At 51.9% G+C, this 20,079-nt stretch overlaps 2 protein-coding genes across 11 annotated transcripts in view; one reads left to right on the plus strand and one right to left on the minus strand.

The window, feature by feature from the left end:
• CD99L2 (CD99 molecule like 2) overlaps window positions 1–3,023 on the plus strand; it is a 105,730-nt gene extending 102,707 nt beyond the window's left edge. For all 4 annotated transcript variants that reach the window (XM_026487525.4, XM_048213283.2, XM_026487524.4 and 1 more), the window contains one exon: window positions 605–3,023. In XM_026487525.4, the coding sequence (XP_026343310.1) occupies window positions 605–669 (65 nt within the window). In that variant the 3' untranslated portion in view covers window positions 670–3,023. The remainder of the gene's footprint in view (window positions 1–604) is intronic.
• A 1,149-nt stretch (window positions 3,024–4,172) lies between these two features.
• Window positions 4,173–20,079, minus strand: part of MTMR1 (myotubularin related protein 1) — a 65,233-nt gene continuing 49,326 nt past the window's right edge. For all 7 annotated transcript variants that reach the window (XM_026487523.4, XM_044379864.3, XM_026487522.4 and 4 more), the window contains 4 exons: window positions 19,888–19,980; window positions 14,890–15,003; window positions 10,888–11,064; window positions 4,173–5,511 (listed from right to left, as the gene is read on the minus strand). In XM_026487523.4, the coding sequence (XP_026343308.1) occupies window positions 5,350–5,511; window positions 10,888–11,064; window positions 14,890–15,003; window positions 19,888–19,980 (546 nt within the window). In that variant the 3' untranslated portion in view covers window positions 4,173–5,349. The remainder of the gene's footprint in view (window positions 5,512–10,887; window positions 11,065–14,889; window positions 15,004–19,887; window positions 19,981–20,079) is intronic.

A 20,079-nucleotide genomic window follows, 5' to 3' on the forward strand; every position in this document is an offset into this window, starting at 1 on the left:
GCTGCTGGCCTGGAGTGGCCAGCCTCTTGCAGATACAGCCGGTGGCAGATGCAACATGCCAGTGAAGACGAGGAGCAGGCAGGGAGGCTGGGGAGCCCGGGGCGGGGTGGGTGTTATCACAAGCCGAAGGCAGCAGTGGGTACAGGCCCGTTGTGGTGTCGCGGGGGCAAGTGTTGCTTAGGATGGGGAGCGCAGTGCCGCACAGTGCGGGCTCCGTGGCCCTGGCAGAGGACCGAGGGAAGCGGCCTCCACAATGGCATCCCCTTGGCTGGTTCTTACTCGGCCCCCGCAGCGTGAGCGTCCGCTGCCGGCCAGCAAGCCCCGCCGGGAGTGTGCCTGTTCTACCGATGAGGAAACGGGCTGAGCCCTTCACCGGGGTCGTCCGCCTTCCTCCTGCTCTCCAGGGCCCAAGGTCGCCCTGACTGGGGACCTAGTGGGCGCCAGAGGGGAGGTGGCCGGGAGGGGCCAAGCTGCCCCAGCCCCTGGACAGAACAGACAGGGAACCGGGTTTTGGGCCCCAGCAGAGCCTCGAGCGTGTATTTGCACCTTTTGCGCGGTGGGGATGGGAGATGACTCCCTCCTAATAGAGGTCTTCTCTCCCTAGTGAAATACTTAACGCTACAAACGCAGTCTGCAGAGCCGCCGCCCCCCGAAGCACCGCGGATCTGAGGGCCACTGCTCGTGACCAGCTCCTTATTTGGACCCACAGCTGCCCTACTGCTTCTCTGACGTCATCAGCTTCTCATTCTAACTTCTCCGGATGAGCTCGGGGTGTGTGTGAGTTTGGTTTCTGTGCCTGCCCTGCCACAGAGGCTCTGAAGAGACTTGGTGTTGAATCCGAGACCTACTCTGGCAGAAAGCCAGCACCAGCCTCAGAGCCGTGGGGTCGCTGCTCCCCAAAGCCAGCCTGGCCCAGGCCTTCGTGAGCTGGGGAGTGGGGAGACCGAGATGATGGAGGGCACAAGGACTTGGATGCTCCCGGGCTGAGTTTGAACCCAGGGTAATGTGATCCCTTACACCCTGCAGTGACCACTGTGTCCCTGGCAGGGACCTCAGTGTTGTCAGTAGGGACCCAGTTAGCACCTGGTTTGCTTGGAGCCCCTGCAAGGAGCGAACGAGCGAGCATCAGGTAACCACACGCTCACACACACACTACCCTTCTCATACACGCACACACTCCACGCAGCTTTTACACTGCTGGGCTTCCAGAGAGCTGGTCCAAGTGGTGGCTTTTTGTTTATTTAAGTGCAAACCTGCATGTCTTGATAGTCCTGCCCTGAGAGTTTAGGAACCTTCTGGACAAGTAGGAAGCTGTCACTCTTGGGCCCGATTCCCCTCTGATTCCATAGGGGACTCCTGGCTGACATGATTAGTTTTTAGGCATCATTTATGCATTGAAATGAGTGTGCCCCTTCCGCCCTGCATGTGTTCTTATTTTGGTAGCCAAAGCTACAGACGTCAAGAACAAGCGGCAAAGCCAGAGGCAGGCATGTCTTGTGCTTAAAATTGTGTTCGAGGTGGGAGGGGGATGGGGAAAGGGACGTTTGCTTGGTTTGGTGAAACATGCCTGACTCCGTGGGTCTAGGATGATTCTGCCCTCCCTGTTCTGATGAAAAGCCCTGCGGTGCCTGCCCCTCACCTGGCCCGGAGCTGTCTGGTTTGGGCTAGCCTCCTGGAACGTTCTGGCCCAGTGTGGTCCTGTCCCTGGGCCCTCTGCTGTCTGAGGCTGAGCCAAAGTCTAGAGCCACTGTCTACTGATAATCAGTTTGCAGTGCCCAAAAGCACTTCCAGAAGCATAAGTCGGCAGGAAGCTGGGGTCCTGTTGACACGGCCCCACGTGCCTCTTGGCGCTGCAGACAGCCCCACGCGTTGCGTCCGCTGAGCTGGGACGAGGAGTCTGGCTTCCTAAGGAAACAGCTGGAATCGTAGCAGACCCACAGGTTGCAGGATACATGGCTCGTGTGCTGGTGTCCGTGGCTATTTGACAAACCTAGTTGTGCGGGAGACGTGTCCAGCCGCCCTTCAGATCCATTGCCGTGCGCGCCTCTACCCCGACAGGCCCCTTCCCCGGGGGCCAGGACTGGGTGTCCACAAGGCGGGCGTGGGGCGCTGATGAGACGCCTCTGCTTAGAGCTCCGGGGCTGTCAGGGCCGACGGCCCCCCCCCCCCAGCCCTGGAGGATTGTTGTATCCGCAGCCTGTTGCCGCGTAGTGTCCTAGGGAACAGGCGCCGGGGAAGGCTCAGGGTGGCGCTGGCAGCTCCCCAGGGGACGCCGGGTGCCTGCTGAGGGCCCGAGGCATCGCAGAGGAAGAAAAAGGAGGCAGCACTCGTGTGGTCAGTGAGCCAGCTCCCCGCCACGGGCAAGGTAGAGGAGTCCTAGTCACGGTGGCAGCTAGACGAGGAGTGATGTGGCCTGCATGTCACTGGCTGGAGCTATGGAGCTTGTCTACTAGGAGCCCTGAGGTAGGGTGTGCCCTACCGGCTGTCCTCTTGAGCTTGCCAGGGAGGCTTCCGTGGTGGTGGAAACCCCGCGCTCCCCCGCTCTGACGTACAGTCACTGCTGTCTGCCAATCCGTTTTCTCAGTGGCGGTGATTGGAGAGACCCCTTTGGCTCTCCCTTAGAAGCCCGCAGCCCAGCACCCGGACCTCCTAGTGACTGGACAGGCCGGGAAGGTCACTGCGCCACCCGTTTGCACAGCTCTCATTTCAGGCGTGGGGGGCAGGCACGAAGATGCAGTGAACTAGAAGGGCCAATTGAGAATATCCGGTCTATATCCACTCACCTGGGGGGCGGAGGCTCAGTGTTGGTAACTCTGAGCACAGGAGGAAGGAAGCAGGAGAGCTTGGGGTGGGGGGCACCCTCCTGGCGTGGGACCCAGAGAACAGTGCCAGGCCCGCTGCCTCGGACGCTTATCTGAGGAAGATGTGGAGACTGATCTCAGAATCCCCTGTACTTTTTTGTGCTAGTGTTTAAATGTGAATTGTAAAACGGTCTTGTTTGCATTAAATGAAATGGAACCTAACAGATCATTGTATTCTGATGGTGTGAAGGAACTTCCTTTGTCAAGTGATGCTGGTTCTTTTCCTTAACAGTTTGTGGTCAACCTTCCTCCCCTCCTCCCCAGCTCAAGGTGTTTTCTCCAGAAGGTCAGAGTTCTCGCATTTCCTCCGTTTGGAGGGGAACAACGCGTGGGAGCAGGGCCCAGAGCTGCAGAGGGACAGGCAGAGGTCTCGGGCTGGCTCGAGAGGGGTGGACTCCAGATACCCCAGCCCGGTGCGCACCATCATCAAAGAAATGCAGTGTCCAGGGTGGATTCGAGTTGTGTGCAGTTGCTTGGGCTGAGCAGGGCTGGGGGTCCCTGCACGCCATCATTCATGCAGCCTGGTCGCAGAGCGGCCCGTTTGGGAACGAGTGCGCCCTTGTCGTCACCTCGCAGCTTGGCTTGCAAACCGAGAACGCAGCCGGACCTCTGAGGGCGAGCAGGGTGGACATGGGGTTTTCACGTTGAGGCGGGTGGCCTCTTGGTGCCCGGCCAGCCGTGTCGTAAAGTAGCCGCAAGTCCTCAGACCCAGACCCACCACGTGAGTCTTCAGTAAAGAAGTTCTGCGTGGCCAGCCAGGGCCCAGTGCAGCGGCCCTCCTGGCCTTGCAGATCAGGCGTCGCTGCTGGGGCCTATAGCTGCAGGGACTGCCGCAGGGAGGGGGACGGGGACCCGAGGCCCTTGTGAGAAGGGTAACCCACAGGGGCCAGTGTGGCCTCATCCAGGCCTTTACAGCTCCCCCAAAGGCCAGCATTACTTCTGTAGACTTGGGGTGGGGACCCTGGGGCTTCTCCAAAGTCTGTCCCCTTTTCGACTCTAGGACTCCAGGCCTGCACAGAGCGCCCTGCCTCCTCGGAGCTGCCGCTGATTCCGGTAGCTCCAGCCCTTCCCTGTCAACATTTCCTCAAGCTTAAGGTTGCGGGGCATTTCAGATTTTAAAATCCGAGTACTTACTCATTTTGGCCAAGACACTTAAGACCAGATTTCTGGCGTTTAGGATTTAGTAAATGAGCTAAATCCTATAAAGGCACTTTACGTGTATTAACTGTGCTTGGCACAGAAAATAACAGGTATGGAAGGTTTTGTCATTTTCCCCAAGAGAAAAATTGGGGAAAAAAAAAAACAAGCCCACAGAGCAAACATTATTTTAATTACAGGTTGAAATACAGTGTATCAGATGAGGCAAATACGATACTATACCAGTTTTTAAAAATCTGAACCATGAATGTTTTACATTCTAGTATATTTAAATAAAACAAAAAGAATTGCTTAGGTAACAACAGTATACTTCAAGTTGTGTTAGAAACGGTTGTGTGCTAGGTACACACAGAGGAAAAGGGGCTGTTGTGCTGCTTGTCGATTGGGAAGGGGTGGGGGCGGCCCGCGGGCAGGGGAGGGTGGCACAGCCCGCCGTGGCCCCGGCCCCAGGAGGAGAAAGGCAGGGAGCTGTTCGGCAGCCGGGGAACGGAGCTGGAGGGGGTTCCGGGAAATGAGAAACCTTGCGACCAGGCAGCTCAGAGGGGAAGGCGGACTTGCTGGGGTTCGAACAGCGGGCAGCAGGGAGGGGACGGCAGGGACGAGGCGCGGCGGCCAGGGAGGGGCCCCCTCAGGAGGCAAGCACCAGTGTCAGGGGAGGGTGGGGCACTGGGCCACACTGCAGATGTACCACAGGGAACTGGCATGCGCATTGTTTGAAAAGAATGTCTCACCCAGGCCAGTTGAGCAGAGACCTCCTGGGGTGACTAGTCTAAACATAAAAAAGGACATAGGAAAATAAAGGCATGTTTCTCTTGTTTAAAAATACCTTCTATGTACACGACAGTAACCGGTGCAGGAGGCCCAGGCGCAGACAGCGCTGGAGCCCTGGCGGCAACAGCAGGGCGCCCCGACGCCCGCGTTCAAAACAGCCTTCGAGGTGTAGCGAAGAGTCGAAAGCAGCCACGTGGCTGGCACGCGGTCTGTGAGTGAATGGAGTGTGTCTGAAAATGAAGGGCTTACTTCGGAAAGCAATGGAGCGGGGCCCCCTTAACCCTAAGCCCTGCGCTCCGTGCTCCTGCGCCGCTCCCGGGCCCAGTGCGGCGGCCGCCAGAAAGTGCGCGCGGGACGGAAACGGTTCACGGGACAAAAAACACTTGATGACAGTGGGAGTGGTCACCTAGCCACACAATGGTCACTGGTGGGAAGTGCCATCTGGAGTGGGAGGACATTGGGCCTAAAAGACAAGATCACAAGCTACCGTCCCGTGCCCGAGCCGCCGAGCAGGTCCTGGCCAGCCAGAGTCACCATGAGCGCTGCCCTCTGGAGCCCCTCAGACGGAGGTGTGGACGGGGGTGACTGAGTGGGATGGTGACGAGCCCCGCTCGGATGAGGACGAGGCGCGCGTGGCCACCTCCCGCTGCAGGTCTTCCACGCGCTTCTGCAGCTCCGCCTTGATGGCCAGCAGCTCCTTGAGATTCTGGTGAATGGGCATCTGGGGAGAGCAGAGACGGCTGCGGTCAGTGGGCCCGTCTCGGGGCGCCGGGATACCCCCAAGACGCACGCAGGGCCTCCCTCCCCCGTGCCAGGGCCTCAGCTGCCGCCCTGCTTGGCCAGTTCAGCGCAGGGGAGCTGTCTCCTAAGGGCACCGCAGAAATGGACTCTGCGTCTGCGCCCCCGCCCCCCCCCAGTGCCCCGACCTTTGCCGTTCTGCATTTTTATAAATTGCTCTGCTGACTGAAAATACAGCTGTTAAATCAGCACCTCCTACAACTGGAAGTTGTATTTGTTTTCAGCAGTCACAAGAGGAGCAGGCAGCCACCCCGGGAGAGGATGGTGCTGGAGGAGGGAAGAGCCCCCGGGGGTCAGCTCCCCACCCCCGCCCCCAGCACAGGGAAGAGGGGCTTTTGTTCACTGAGCCTCCACTCAGCACCTCTATTCAATCCAGGCCCCACAGCAAGGCCTCCCCCGGTTAGCTGTTAGCTTTTCTCTTTTACACCCCTTCCATGGGGGTGGGGCCATAAAGCACTGAGAAGGGTTTTCCTGGGACATATGGGACACCCGGTCTGACCACTGGGGTCACAGCACCTACTCCCTCCCTCAGCTAGCAAGCTTTTCCCTCATGGGGTTCCTGGGCTGCGGTAAGGCACACCAGGGAGGAAAGTCGCCATCTGGGGGGCTCTCCTTGCCTCTGCCCTCTTGCCTCCCCCCACTCCCCAATCCAGTCTGCACACAGCAGCTACAGGCCTGGGTCCTAAGCCTCAGCCAGGCTACGTGATACCCACCTAATAGCCTCCAGTGGTTCTTTCTGCCACCCTGACCTTGGCCTCAAAACCATGTGGTCTGACCCCAGCTGGCCTCTCCTCCCCTCTCCCCAGGTCCTGCCTCTGCTCCCTTCCTGCATTCCAAATTTTCTAGGTTTTGATAGATGCCATGCATGTGCTGTTCCTTCTGCCTGCAGCACTTTCCCCCCAGCCCTTTGCCTCCTCCCTGAAGACTCTGAGCTCTCCCATCAGGACTGCCAATGGTGACCAACCCTACTAGAGGGAGGAGGGAGGGCAGGAGACAGATGAGGTACACAGACGGGAGGGAGGGAGACAGATGAAAGGGTAGGATGCTTGGTAACCAGCAAAGAACAAACTCCCGGCTTCCTCAAAAGCCACAGGAAGACTGGAAAGGACAATAGGAGTCTGATGCCAACGACGCCCCAAAACAAGGGAAAGTTACCTTATTTGCTGCTGATCCCAGAGGCCACCATGAGGTAAGCAGTAGCCCCCCTCTCAGTCTTGAGGCCTATTTGGTATTTTCCTGTTTGCAGGATCATTTGATTCCAAGTGAATTAGACAAGAGAACCTTCTGCAGTCAAGCTACCGTCACTGGGGGACTGCCCAATTTCACACACGCCCAGGGCCTGAGATGATCATCTGACCTCTCCATGCAGCCTTTCCTCATAGGTCACTTACCATAAATCCACAGCCTGCTTGCTTGAGTGGGTCCCGTGTCTGCCACAAGGCAAGAGGGCCCCAAAGGAAACAAGAATGCTGCTGGGGCCTCCTTCCACCTGGCCCTCCTTTGATGGATACCCAGGGAGCCGCTCTCCAGGCAGCCAATCTAGCCCCCTCCTCCTCAGACAAAAGGGGCCAGATAGGCTAGTCACCTGCCTCTCCTCTCTCTCCCTCCTCCCTTCTGCCCAGCCTGGGTCCTCATTCTATCACAGCGACACCGGCCTTCTGGCTGACCTTTTGCCATGGCCCTCCCCCTAGTCCTGCACAACTAGCGCTGCTGGAGTGAGCTGGCCCCCAACCCTGTAGCAGCCCAGCCTGCCCACCTTTTTGGCCTCTCCCCCACGGGCCCTGGTGCCAGCACCCAGGCAGCTCCAAAACACACCGGCCGCAGTTAGAACAATACACGGTAGCCCATGGACCACCTTCCAGTTCTCCCTTCTGTATGGCACAGTGCAGGAAGAGCTCCTGCTCCCTCGAGGTCTCGACGAGGCTCAGGACCTTGCCCCCAAGAGGCATGGGGCCACTGCCGGAGAGGGGATGTGACCCTGGCCTACAGGCACCCTTCCCTTCCCTGAGTAGAGGCTAGGCGGTGAGAACGGGACAAGCCAGGGCTGCTCTGCGTGGCTGGGTGTCTCCTGTGTCCCACCAAGGCCCATGGGTAGGGCACCCGGCACCTGGAGGCCTGCCAGAGGATCTCGACTTAGAGCAGCGAGGCCCGCGGTTCCTGTGTCTGTCACGATCATCACGGCGGAGCAGACTAATCGCACAGGCCGGAGCCTGAGTGCCAGAGGGAGGACAGGCTGGCTGGCTTTCAGAGGCGATGCGGCTCTCCTCGGTCCACGGTCTGTGCGTGCAGGGAGCTCATGCTGCAGGAGGAAGAGCCTGGGCCCAGGGGACACCCTCAGTCCGACAGCAGTGCCTGTGTGGGCTTCCCTGCTCATGTTCCAGAAATCCCACCCACCATCTGTCCTTTGTGTCACCCAGAATCCTATTTGCTAACTCTGTGATTTCAATAAAATGACTTTCCTACACTCTACCCCGGAGCCTGTCTTCCTTGTTGCTACGACACACGGAACAGAACCGCCCAGGGAAGAACTCAGCGAGGCGCCCGCGTAGGACAGAAACACGCGGCAGTTGGGAGGGAGCTGTGGGAAGCAGATGCTGCTAGAGTTCCTAAGTCAGATGGACTCTAGTGACCGGAAAGAAGGGCTTAAGGGGTCCCTGGGGCTCGTATTCTAAAATAAAGCAGCTGAGGTCAGGAAGGAGTGTTGTTCTGGAAGCTGGCCCCTGTAAAAGGGCAGTCTGGCCTGCACTCAGACTTCCTCAGCGGTGAGCCACCGCAGGAGCTGCTGACGGGGCTGGCGACACCCAGCTTGCCGTTCTCCCTCACGTGGGGCTCTCATTTGGGGGATGATTCCACCTACTATCACAAGCAGTTGTTATGCCAGGGGCCTACCTTGCAGAACACGAAGCCTGAGAGAGACAGAGAAATAAGTTGTCACCACAGCCTGATGAACGTAACCCAGAGTTTAGATGAGGGGACAGTGGGGGCAGAGAGAGCTGGAGCCGTCGGGTAGCGACGGAAGCCAGCCCTGGGCCCAGCAGGCTGTTGTACGAGCAATCTCAGCCGCGGGACTAGGGAACGATGAGTCACAGGAGGATGGGTCACTCGGGACAGGGAAGGGGAAAGGATCTGGGGAGCCTTGTGAAGAGGCTCTCTGGTGGAGGCCACAGGCGGTTGTCCACCGACCCCAGGGCACTCTGTATAGACGCCACAGCGCTAACGGGATGAAAGCTCCTCGGCAGAATATTCGATACTAGTTACTACTGGCTCGCTGGCCACCAAATCAAACGCCTATACGTAAAACATGAACCACTGCCCAGAGAGCTTGACTATTTGTATACTGGTTTCGCAGAGAAAAGAACGGAGAGGACGTCTCTCCCGCTCAGATGTTCTTCAATAAAGAAAACATTTTACAACTCTTAAACGTTAGCACTAATCCCAGAACCCATTTGGTGGTTAGAAATGTGCTTGTGCCGGTGGCGAGGTGCTCATGACCCCTGCTGCTCCGTGCTGTCAGAACACAGAAAGCAGCTAATGGCCCCTTCCGCCAGGTGAGAAACGTGCCTGGTACACAAGGACAGCAGGTAGGGGCTCATTACAGTAAATGGAGGGAAGTTTCAGGTTGGGGAAGGGTTCCTACAGAAGGGTCTCAGAGCACCAGCTATCGGCATGGTGAGAAGCTGAGACAGGGAAAGCATTTCCAGAGTCGGGAGGGGGGTGTTGACAGGCCACCTATGGGGATACGGAGTCCATTAGACCAGAAGGAAGAGTGCCTGCTCAGAGAGAAAGACAAGTACTGGGCTGGGCAGGCCCTCATCAGGGAGTTCTGGAATACAGTCCTGAGGTCCCTGAGGGTGGCAGAGCTGACCTACGGCAGAGCTGTAGCGGAAGAAAGAGCTTTTGTAGCTGAAGCCTCTTGGACTGGAAAGCAGTCGGAAAGAGGGAAGAGCAGCTGGAAGTGTGCTGCTGGAAAAGGAGCGCCCAGAGAGAAGTGGGAGAGGGCAGCAGTCTGTGCGGTCATGTGGGTCCTGGAGCTAAGTCTACAGCGAGTGACTCTTCCATCAGGGAGGGAAGGTTAGTGAAGTGATGGTCCCTCCAAAGTTCAAGTGCCAGGAACTGCAAAGTAAAATGAACTGTTGGGTCTTCTCAACTTTTGGGTTAGTGGGGCTTGGGGACTGTTATGGGTTAACTGTCCACCCCAAATTCATGTGTTGAAGTGCCAACCCCCAGTACCATAGAATGTGGCTGTATTTGGAGACGGGCCTTTACACAGGTAATCAAGCTACAGTGAAGTCATCAGAGTGGGCCCTAATCCACTACAACTGGTATCCTTATAAAAAGGGGAAATTTGGACACAGACACACACACAGAAGGAAGACAACATGAAGACACAGGGAAAAGACGGCTATCTGCAAGCCAGAGAGAGAAGCCCAGAACAGACTCTTCTCTCACAGCCCTCAGAAGGAACCAGCCCAGTCAACACCTTGATCTCAAGGCTTCTCATCTCAGAACTGCCATACATTTCCACTGAGTCAGCCACCCCCATCTGTGGTCCTTGGTTATGGCAGCCCTAGCGAACTGAGATGTGGGACATGCCTGCGGAGATGACGAGGACACTGGGTGAGAATGAAGGACTGAGGAGGAGAGCTGAGAGGAAAGGTGTGCACACCTGTGCCCAACAGCAGCGATGATGTTAGACAAGGCCCCAGAAGCCCACTCCTGGCAGACCGCCAGTAAACCTGCAAGACATTCACCTTAAAAAGCACCTCGGTAGAGAGTCCTCTGTCCACGGAGGGGAGGGCCGCCTCCATCGGCCGACCCCGCACCTAGCACTGACTGTGCCCTGGCCAGCCACGTGGAGGAGAGGGGCTGGGGCAGGACACGAACACACACACACCCACACACCACACTCTCCTGGAACACCCACCAAGGTTAAGAGAGGATCGAGACGCAGTTACTTAGTTATTTTACCCCTTCTTCAAAGGGGTGCCTGTCTGCCACTCAGCACATGCCCTCCTTCTACCAGAGTCTATAAACTAACTGAGTCACTGGAAACACTAAGAGTGAAATTCAGTAACCAAGACTGCTGCTTCTACCTGCCTTTAGCAGAAGACAGAGGTGCTAAGATTTTTAACTCTAATCCAGCAAACAGCTTCTGGTTGGTGTGTGAAAAGAATGCACAGGATTAAACCCTATGAGGTGACGGCAAAAGTAGAGTATGTTAATACCCAGCATGCACGCATTTCTACACCAATATCTCCGTTTAGAAAGATACGCTCTTTTGCAAAGAACAAAAAGATACCTGAGGCCTCATTCGTGGGTTCCACCGCACATAATAGTTTACCCATAGTTCCAAATGACTCAGACTAGCAACGGGATATAAGACGTGGTTTTCATAATTCACAAAGAATGGATTAGAAAATTCTTCAAGCTGGCTATTGACATATGACCATAAAGATATAGTCTTTGTATATACATCCTGAAAAACAAAAAAAAAAGGAATACATTTAAATAAATTCAACTTTTTTTTCAGATCCTTGAGAATTTGTATTATGGAGAGAAAAGGACTTGAATAAAAGGAGTTCAAACGCTGAAAAACTACAGAACATTTAGTGAGCCCCACCCCCATCCTTTATGCTATGGCATCACCTCATGCTAGGGATGACATGAAAACATACACTGGTTACTGTCATGGAAAAATGCATTGCTGAGTTAGGTGACAACTGGCAACTGCATCTGTACGAAGGCAAAACGAGAACTTTCTAACAACCACAGGATGATGGGGCCCATCAATAACAAATACATTTTTTTATTTCCAGTTTGCAGTTTGCTTTTGTGACTGGGGTAGAATTCACAGATAAGATTCCTTTCACCAGAAGATCGTGGCTATCTGGGGGAAAACGTGCCAGGGTGGCAGGGTGGTGAAGCCTCACACCGAGAAGTAGGTATGTCATTAAATTCTATCTCCCCACCTCCTGACCTTGGCATACCCGGTTTAGAAACGCTGGAACTATCTGCATTGCTCATGTGAGTGGAAAACACCAAAACCAACAGGCTTGGCAGGGCGGGTCAGTGTTAGACATGGACCAAACACAGTGACAAAGTCAAAATCAGAAAACCGTAAAGCCAGTTGACTCCCTCAGAAACTATCTAGACAGAGAGAATCCCATCCAGGACCTTTTCCTATTTTATACTTTGTATTTCTAAGAGAAACACCAGTGAGAATTCAAGGGACCCTGAATAGCCTTGGTAGTCAGTACCAGTGGTGCTGGCCTGGGATGGACAGATACATGCACTGACAGACGAGAAGACAACACAGACACAAGCCTATGCAGTCAATTGATTTCCAACCAGGGCACCGAGACCATTCAGTGGGGGAAAGAGAGTTTTCAACAGTGCTGGGATGACTGGTTAGCCACATGCAAAAGAATGAATTTGGACCCTTATCACACAGTGTCCACAAAAAGAACTCAAACATGGGTCACAGACCTAAATGGAAGGGCTAAAACTATAAAACTCTTAGAAGAAAACACAGGCTCAACTCGTCATGACCTTGGGTTGGGCAACGGCTTCCTGGAGAGGACCCCAAAAGCACGCACAACAAAAGAAAACAAATTGGACTTTATGAAAACTAAAGACTTGGGTGTTTCAAATGAGACTGTCAAAAAAGTTACAAGACAATGTACAGAATGGGTGCAAATTTTTGAAAATCATATATCTGATAAAGGACTTGTATATATCACAAATTTATAGGAACTCTTACAACTCAATGATTAAGACAACCCAACTACAAATGCGCAAAGGATCTGAATAAACATTCGTCCACAGAAGATAAACAGATGGCCAAGAAGCACATGAAAACATGCTCACACTATCATTAGTTACCAGGGAAATGTACAGCAAAACCCACAGTGAGACACCACTGGGATGGCTAGAATTAAAAAAATACACAAGTGTCTGCAAAGATGTGAAGAAAACAGGCCCTTTAGACATTGCTGGTGAGACACCGTTGGTAAAATATTGGAACTTTAGAAGAACAGTCTGTGCTTCCTCAAAAGGTCAAACATACAGTTACCATACGACTCGGCAACTGTACTCCTAGGTATATACCAAGAAGTCCATCTGCTGCTGACCAGACACCCAAAATGTGTTCTCTCCCTACCATGGAATATTACTCAGCCGGAGCAAAAGAACAAAGTACTGACACCTGCTAAACCACGGATGGACCTTGACGACATGATGCTTAGTGAGATAAGCCAGTCACAGGAGGACAAATATGGTTTGATTCCATTCACATGGAATGTCCAGAATCCGTGAATCCAGACAGCCTGAAAGCAGATCCGGCTGCCGGGGGCTGGGAGGGACTGCTCATGGGGATGGGCTCTCTTTTTGGGTATATATATTTTGAGTATATTTTGTCAAAAAAAAAAAAAGACCATCACGGTTTAAATTCTACATATGAACTCCATCCTTCTGTTGATTTTTTAGAAATAGCTTTATTGAGATTAAGTCACATACCAAAAAATTCACTCTAAAACAACTTCTTTTTTTAAAGAGGTTAACAGGGCCCGATCACCTGGGCTTAAGGGAACGTGGGCCTTTATCCTGCTCCCAACGGAAGCCACAGGGAGGTTTCAAGCAGGGGAGAGGCACGTGATGGGACTGGAGTTGGGGAATGCTGCCCTGGTTGCTGGAGGTCAGAAATGGAGGGAGCGAAGCTCATTTCCAGGCAGCTGCCTTAGTCTACCACGAGACAACGGGGGCTTGAACTAGGCTGTGGGGCAGTGACAAGTGGCCAGATTAAGAATCTCTTCAGGACGCCTGGGGGGCTCAGTTGGTTGAACATCTGACTCTTGGTTTCAGCTCAGGTCATGATCTCAGGGTTACGGGATCTAGCCCCACGTCAGACTCTACGCTCTGCTCCTAGCCCTCCCTCTCTCTCTCATAAGGAAATACAATCTTTAAAAAACAAAAACAAAACCCCAAATCTCTTCTCGGGACCAGCTGTGGCAGCTGGGGTGAGGGGGAGGGTGGGGGCAAAGGTGGCTCCTACACACTTGGCCTTAGCATCTCAAGGGACAAGGGTGCTCTTTAGGGAGATACAGAGTAGCAAGCAAGGAGCAGGAGAATGGTAACTAGACCCCAAGATGAGACAGACAGTGACCTAGAGAGAACAGAGTTTGGGGCAAGAGGAGGACCCGGGACTGGATCCAGGCAGGCTCCCAGGTGAGAGATGGGCTAAAGGGAGGAGACTGAGTGGGCATGGAATGAGGGGGTGACAGCTATGGGGAGGCTGCAGAGGGCGGTGGGTGCTGGTGACCCACTATTTTCTCCAAAATCTGACAATGTTCTAACGTGCTTAGCCTGTAGGTGGTGACCCTTTTCTGTTAACCAGAGGACACTCTAAACTGCCTTTCCCCAGTGCCTCCTCACTTGTGATCATTTCTTTATTTCAAAATGAGGAGGAAAGGGGCACCTAGGTGACGTAGTGAGCCGATCATCCAATAATTGGTTTCAGGTGGTGGGATCGAGCCTGGCATCGGGCTCCGCTCTCAGCACAGAGTCTGCCTGGGGTTCTCTCTCCCTGTCCTGCTGCCACTGCCCCTCCGGCTCCGGCTCTTGCTCACGCGCACTCTCTCTCTCAAATATATATATATATACATATATACATATATATATATATATATATGTATATGTATGTATATGTATATGTATATGTATATGTATGTATATGTATATGTATATGTATGTATGTATGTATTTAAATTAAAAAAATAGGAAAGAGGCGAAACAGAACTCTAAGAAGCTCAGCAGCTGCTGCATTATCAGCCTGATGGAAGAGGAAGTCTGGCTTGCTACCTAGTGGGAAGTTCTGGGCTCACCTACAGACTTCACCTTCCTAGGCCTCTAAGTACCTGTCAGCCTAATGGAATGGCGAGTGAAGAGCAGAATCACATCATTTTGGAGTCAGTGTGGTAGAAAGTGCATGAACTTGGGGTTTAGGGGTCCAGGGTCTAGAACTGACCCTACAAGACCTTTGAGACCTCAGAGAGCTGTGGGCTTGCTGGATCCCAGCCCCCATAAAATAAGGGGCTTGGGTCAGACCCCGTGGAAGATCAGACACACACGCTGGGGCTGGTGAGCCCTGGAAGGGCATCTCATGCAATCCCCCCATTTACAGACAGCAGCAGGGCTAGAGCCAGGTCCCTGTTCCATCCAGTACCTCCCCTCCTTCTACAGTGGCACTTAATAGGAAAGGTGCCTGAGCCATGGGAAAGCAACAGGCAGGATGGAATACACTTACCTCTTTGAATCGCTGCTGTTCACAGTTGCACAAAAAAGTCCCAAAGAGACAGCTATATAGGTGATCCAAAATCGTGATTAAGAATAGCTCATTAAACTCGAACGCTGAAGGAAACTTAAATGCAGAGAGAGAAGTAAGGTTTAAGTTCAATTTCTAAAACACAGTGGTACTAATTTTCTGTGAGACAGCTAAAATACAACTTGGAATACAGTCAAAGGTTAAAAAGAAAGACTGAGACATGTAGAATTTCACTTCCTGTGGCTTCAAGTCCAGGCTTACAGAGCCGGCTGCGAAAGCACCTGCGTAACGAGAACTGTTGTACTTCTCAATGCTTCCCCTTCTGGTCATGCTGGTAGAACACAGCACACAGTCACCCTTCTGCCAGAAGCAACTAGAAAGCTGGACAAAATAGACGGAACAGCTGTTTTCAGACTCTGGCAACAGGCAGCACGAGACTGGGACAGGCCCCCGGCCCAGAAGGGAAACGGACGAAGCAAGTCCAACTAGTGTCCCAGCTTTCTGCCTGGGGGTACGTTTGGAGTCACAGAGAAGGGAGTGGGGTTCCCAGGCACAGCATATACCAAAAGGGATTCAAGAAAAAATGGAAAGCCTATTATCTAGTAAAGAAATCACTCATAATTAAAAACCTTCCCACAGAGACAACTCCACGAATATACATCCCCAAATCCTTACCAATGTCTAAACAAACTATATACAAAGGGTAACACAACATGACCCAGTGGGGTTTAGCTCAGGAATGCAAGGACATTTGAAGATCAACATTTAAAAAAATAATAATTACTATAATTCACCACATTAACAGGATAAGAAAATCACACAATCATTTCAATTATTGTTTTAGGTAATTCTCAATGGGTTTTTGCAGAATTCCAAGAAAGACTTGACCATTGCCGGGAGGCTCTAGCCAGTAGCTGGCATTTAGTAGCCGTGAGGAGACGGTCTGAAAACAGTAATAATGATTAATGATGACAACGAAGCTCCTGGCAGCAGGTGTGGACGAGGCGCCTACCATGTGCCAGTAACACACGGAAGTACTGAAGGAGGCAAAGCCCATTAGAAGCAAACCAAACAGAACTACCCAGCAGAGTTTTATTTAAGTCAGTTTACTTCAAAGTGTTAAACTGTTCCCCGATCTGAGTGCTGTTTGCACACTCTCATGACTAATCCTGTCATCTCTAGAGAGACAACCAGGGTCACCGATGGCTGTATTACTTTCCCAGGCTAGGGACAAGCTTCCCAATGAGAAATAATGGTCAGTCCAGGACTGTCCAAACTCCACCTGAAATTGTTCTTTTCCTCACCAGGCTGTGTACGGACTCACATTAGCCAGTGTACGGACAGTGTACGTTCCTCACATTAGCCAGCGTACGGACTTCTGCTCAGCTACCTGGGATTCAGAAGTGTCTCTCTCTCCATCTTAAGGACTGTTCCCACAGAAACACACAACTCTCTTCTGAGGAGCTCCCTCAGAATTCCACTTCTTCAGAAACCTCTGGAAACTAGTGGTGGTGGTTGTTCTTACCAGCATTCTTGTTCTTAGATGAACTAAATCAACTAAATCTGGCTGAAGTGCTGAAGATAGCCACTGATGAATCCACTCTCAGAGCCTTTAACTTGCAACACCGCCAATGGCCTCACATTCCAAGTGGCTATCCTTTAAAAGGCCAAGTACATCATGTCCACGTTTCCCAGCATTTTTCTATGAAGTTTAGTTACACTCTATTTACAAATTATTGGCACCACGAAATTTATGGATGCTAAGCAAATATGTAACATTTATGTACACTGAAGCTTTATTAAATCAAGAATAGAAATGGAAGATCTAGACTTTATTTTCATTTAAATTACACATTCATTAACAGGAAAGCAAAGCCTATATGGACACATTTTTGAAGTCAAATGAGTCTTTATTCCTAACCCTGAGCCTGCCTCCTGGACCTAGGAGCTTGGCTGGGCACGTTCTAGCATCCCTGATTATAAGCCTTATTCTGGCCAAGTGGGTGCCCGGGCCGGGAGGTCTAGGCTGGGCGGGGCTTGGCGTACGCCTGTCAGCATCCCCCGAACCAGGACACAAGAGCCGAGTCTACCATCTCCCGATGCTCTCGTCAGGATTACTATCCACATTCAAATGGCATTGTGGCCTCACGCTCAGCCCAGGAAACGTTTCATGAGAGGAAGTAGCAACAGCTAGAGTAATACAAATAGAAGATTAAGTCTCATGATTCATAATTTCTTTTGGCCTCTTCTCCTGGAGACTATACCATATACCTAAGAAGTATGGGTTCAAAAACTCTAGAAATCCACAATGAAATTCTGTGCCTCTTGAGGAACAAAAATATGAACCACTGTTAAACCTATTCAAAAGAGCAGAGAGTCTATTAAACTATGGTTATTGTAGAATGTTTGAGACTCTTTTCTGAAGAGACCCTCAATTACTTTTCCCTTAGATCCTTTTATATCAATTTGTGCACACAAGCTAGTTCACTTTATCCGGAGATTTCGAACAATTTAACGTGGATTTAGCTTACTTGATTTAGCAGTAGGCAACCTCCAAATAAATTAATCTTATTATATTAATGCACCTTTCCTAACAAGCTACATGTCTCATCCACTTGTAACTTAACTGATAGAGCAGTGATATTTCTGCTTCTATTGCATTAACCATGTTGTTTTAAGAGACATTAATTATACATGTTTCATGGCAGGATCTTAGAGCTGAGAGGCATCTGAAATCTAATCTAGACCCCTTGCTTTCTTTCTTAAAATCCAATAAACAGCACAAAAATGATCTAGATTAGACATGAAAATAGGCACTAAATGGTATGAAGAACAGAAGGCAGTTTGAGGACATTACACGCACACGCGCACATGCATTTGGGAGGAAGAAGCCATTTCACATCCACAAAAGTAGTGCTTATCCCCTCAGAAGCATCATTTTTTTGTGTGTGTTCAACCCTGTTACGCAATTTTTCTAAAAAGCATTTTATACTTTTTTGTTTTAACCTGAACGTAACCATCATTTAATTTTGTTATTGGCTCAATTAATACAAACAGCAAGAAGTTCATGGCGCTAAGTAACAGTGAGACCCCTGGCCAGCCTCCGTGCTGAGTGTGACTGCCACCTGTCGCTCACCCAGCGGTGCCTACCTCTGAGACTGCCCACCCCCCCACCAGCCTCCCAGCTGGCTGCTCTGAATCAGCTGTGACCTGGCCCTCGGATAACATGAGAGCCCCATCAGTTTGGGGAAGCCGGGCCTAAAAGTAAGAATAAGTTCTATACGTGGGGCTGAGGACTCTGGGAGGTCTCTTCTAGCTGATCAGAACTCACCCCCCCTTTTTTCTTATTTCTGAAAGTATGCCTGCTCTCTCTAGATCCTTGCGACTGAGATCCGCGAGACATGCAGACTCACAAATCAGACTCTGCATCTTAATAATAACCCCACGTCCAGTGCCACCTTCCCTCCAGTGTCAGCAGGTCTGGACGGGCCTGAGAATTTGCATCTCTAAGTCCCCAGGAAGCTGAGGTTACTGGTCCCAGGACTGCAGTAGGATGGAGCCCGTTGTCTAGATGCTGGTCTTCTGCCTCACTGGCACCTCAGAATCCACATGGGGAATGTTCCAGAACTATACACATCTGGGATTCTCCCTCGGTCCACAGGAGGAAGGGTCCGCAAGGCCAGGGACCCAAGCACATGCATCTTTAAAAGTTTCCAGATGCTGACAGTGTGCACCCAGGTCGACAGTGAGGCTGGGGTCCCCCAGATGGCTCCTGAGGAATTGCTGCTGGAAGGGCTCTGGGCTGAGGTGGAACAGGGCAGCAAGAGCACCGTAGTGGTGCTCAACCCCTCTCCTGCCCCCCAACCCACTGGTAACAATGCTGCACAGTGGGGGGTTCCACAGACAGTGGTACATCACACTTTCCTGGCTTGGGAAGCAGAGGTACTCTGAAAAGGTCCTAGGGTGATGGTAATAATGTGGTCAGGAGACTGTCATGAGCACCATGGCCGCTGGTGGAGTCACTAGAGGTCACCAGCAGTCTTTCCAGCTGGTCCTCTTCCGTGACTAAGGCAGCCAAGGCCAGACCTCCAGGCCAATAGGAAGGAGAGCACACAGGCCATGGTTCTCTATCCTCTGACTCTCTCTCTGTGCAGGAACTGGGGAGACGACCGGTCTTCTACTCTCTCCCTCTTGATCTCTTTGTGTCTGTCTCTCTGTGTGTCTGTGTCTCTGTCTCACTCTCTCTACGCCCCCTCTCTGTATGCCACTCTGTCTCTATCATTCTCTCCGGCACTCTGGCTCGATCTTCTATCCTGAGGGTAAGATCCCACACTTGGGCTCAGATGTTAGAGACCAGAGAATAAACAGCACAGGCCTCAGGGCCTGCTTTGAATGGAAGCTGTCAGGGCCCAACCCGCTTAGGGAAGGGGGATCCCTGCATGGCCACCTTGCTTACTGGGGCTCTGTGCACTGGGGTTTGGAAACTAAGCACCAGCAACTTCCTATCTGCCTCCACTTCCTGGACACTCCCTGCCCTCAGCGACTCTGCCTCAGGGGTGTGGGGGCCCGGGGCAGGTGTGCAGATTCCTGGGTTCCTGGGTCTGACATACCCCTCCCCTTGCTGGCCATTCCACCATATCCCCATTTCTAACATCTGGCCCACTCAGCAGGGGGCCGTGCCTCCCTACCCGGAAGGAAAGGGAGCAAGAGCAGCAGAATGACAGGAGTAGGGCTTTGGTCAGCATAGCCGGTGGACACGATGACTGACAAAAGCATTTGCACCAGAATAGGAACTTTTGGTGAGAAATCGATAGTCTCTAATTTTCTGCTCATACTTCTAAGTGAATTAGAATCAAACCGAGTTAAATAACAGAAGGGGGTCCTATTTTTACACACATACACATGTCTTCATTTTGAACGAACGTGAAGGTTTATCTAATCTTCAACTTTAAGGTCAGAAATATACTTGAAATTTCTCACCTGTCTTGTCATTTGCCAAACACAATCAATAAACTGAAGAAATATAGGAGATCGATCAGCATCTGCATGGTTGTCATTGCCATGGCCCACTCTCTGAAAACACACGAGAGGTTAAGCATGTGACTGCATGCCACAGTGCTCTCAAAAGTCACTTAAAATTGCCTAGTGGCAAGCATCAGGTGTCATTTGTAT

The sequence above is a fragment of the Ursus arctos genome, chromosome X, assembly GCF_023065955.2.
Source record: "Ursus arctos isolate Adak ecotype North America chromosome X, UrsArc2.0, whole genome shotgun sequence".
In the NCBI taxonomy this organism is placed as follows: Eukaryota; Metazoa; Chordata; class Mammalia; order Carnivora; family Ursidae; genus Ursus; species Ursus arctos.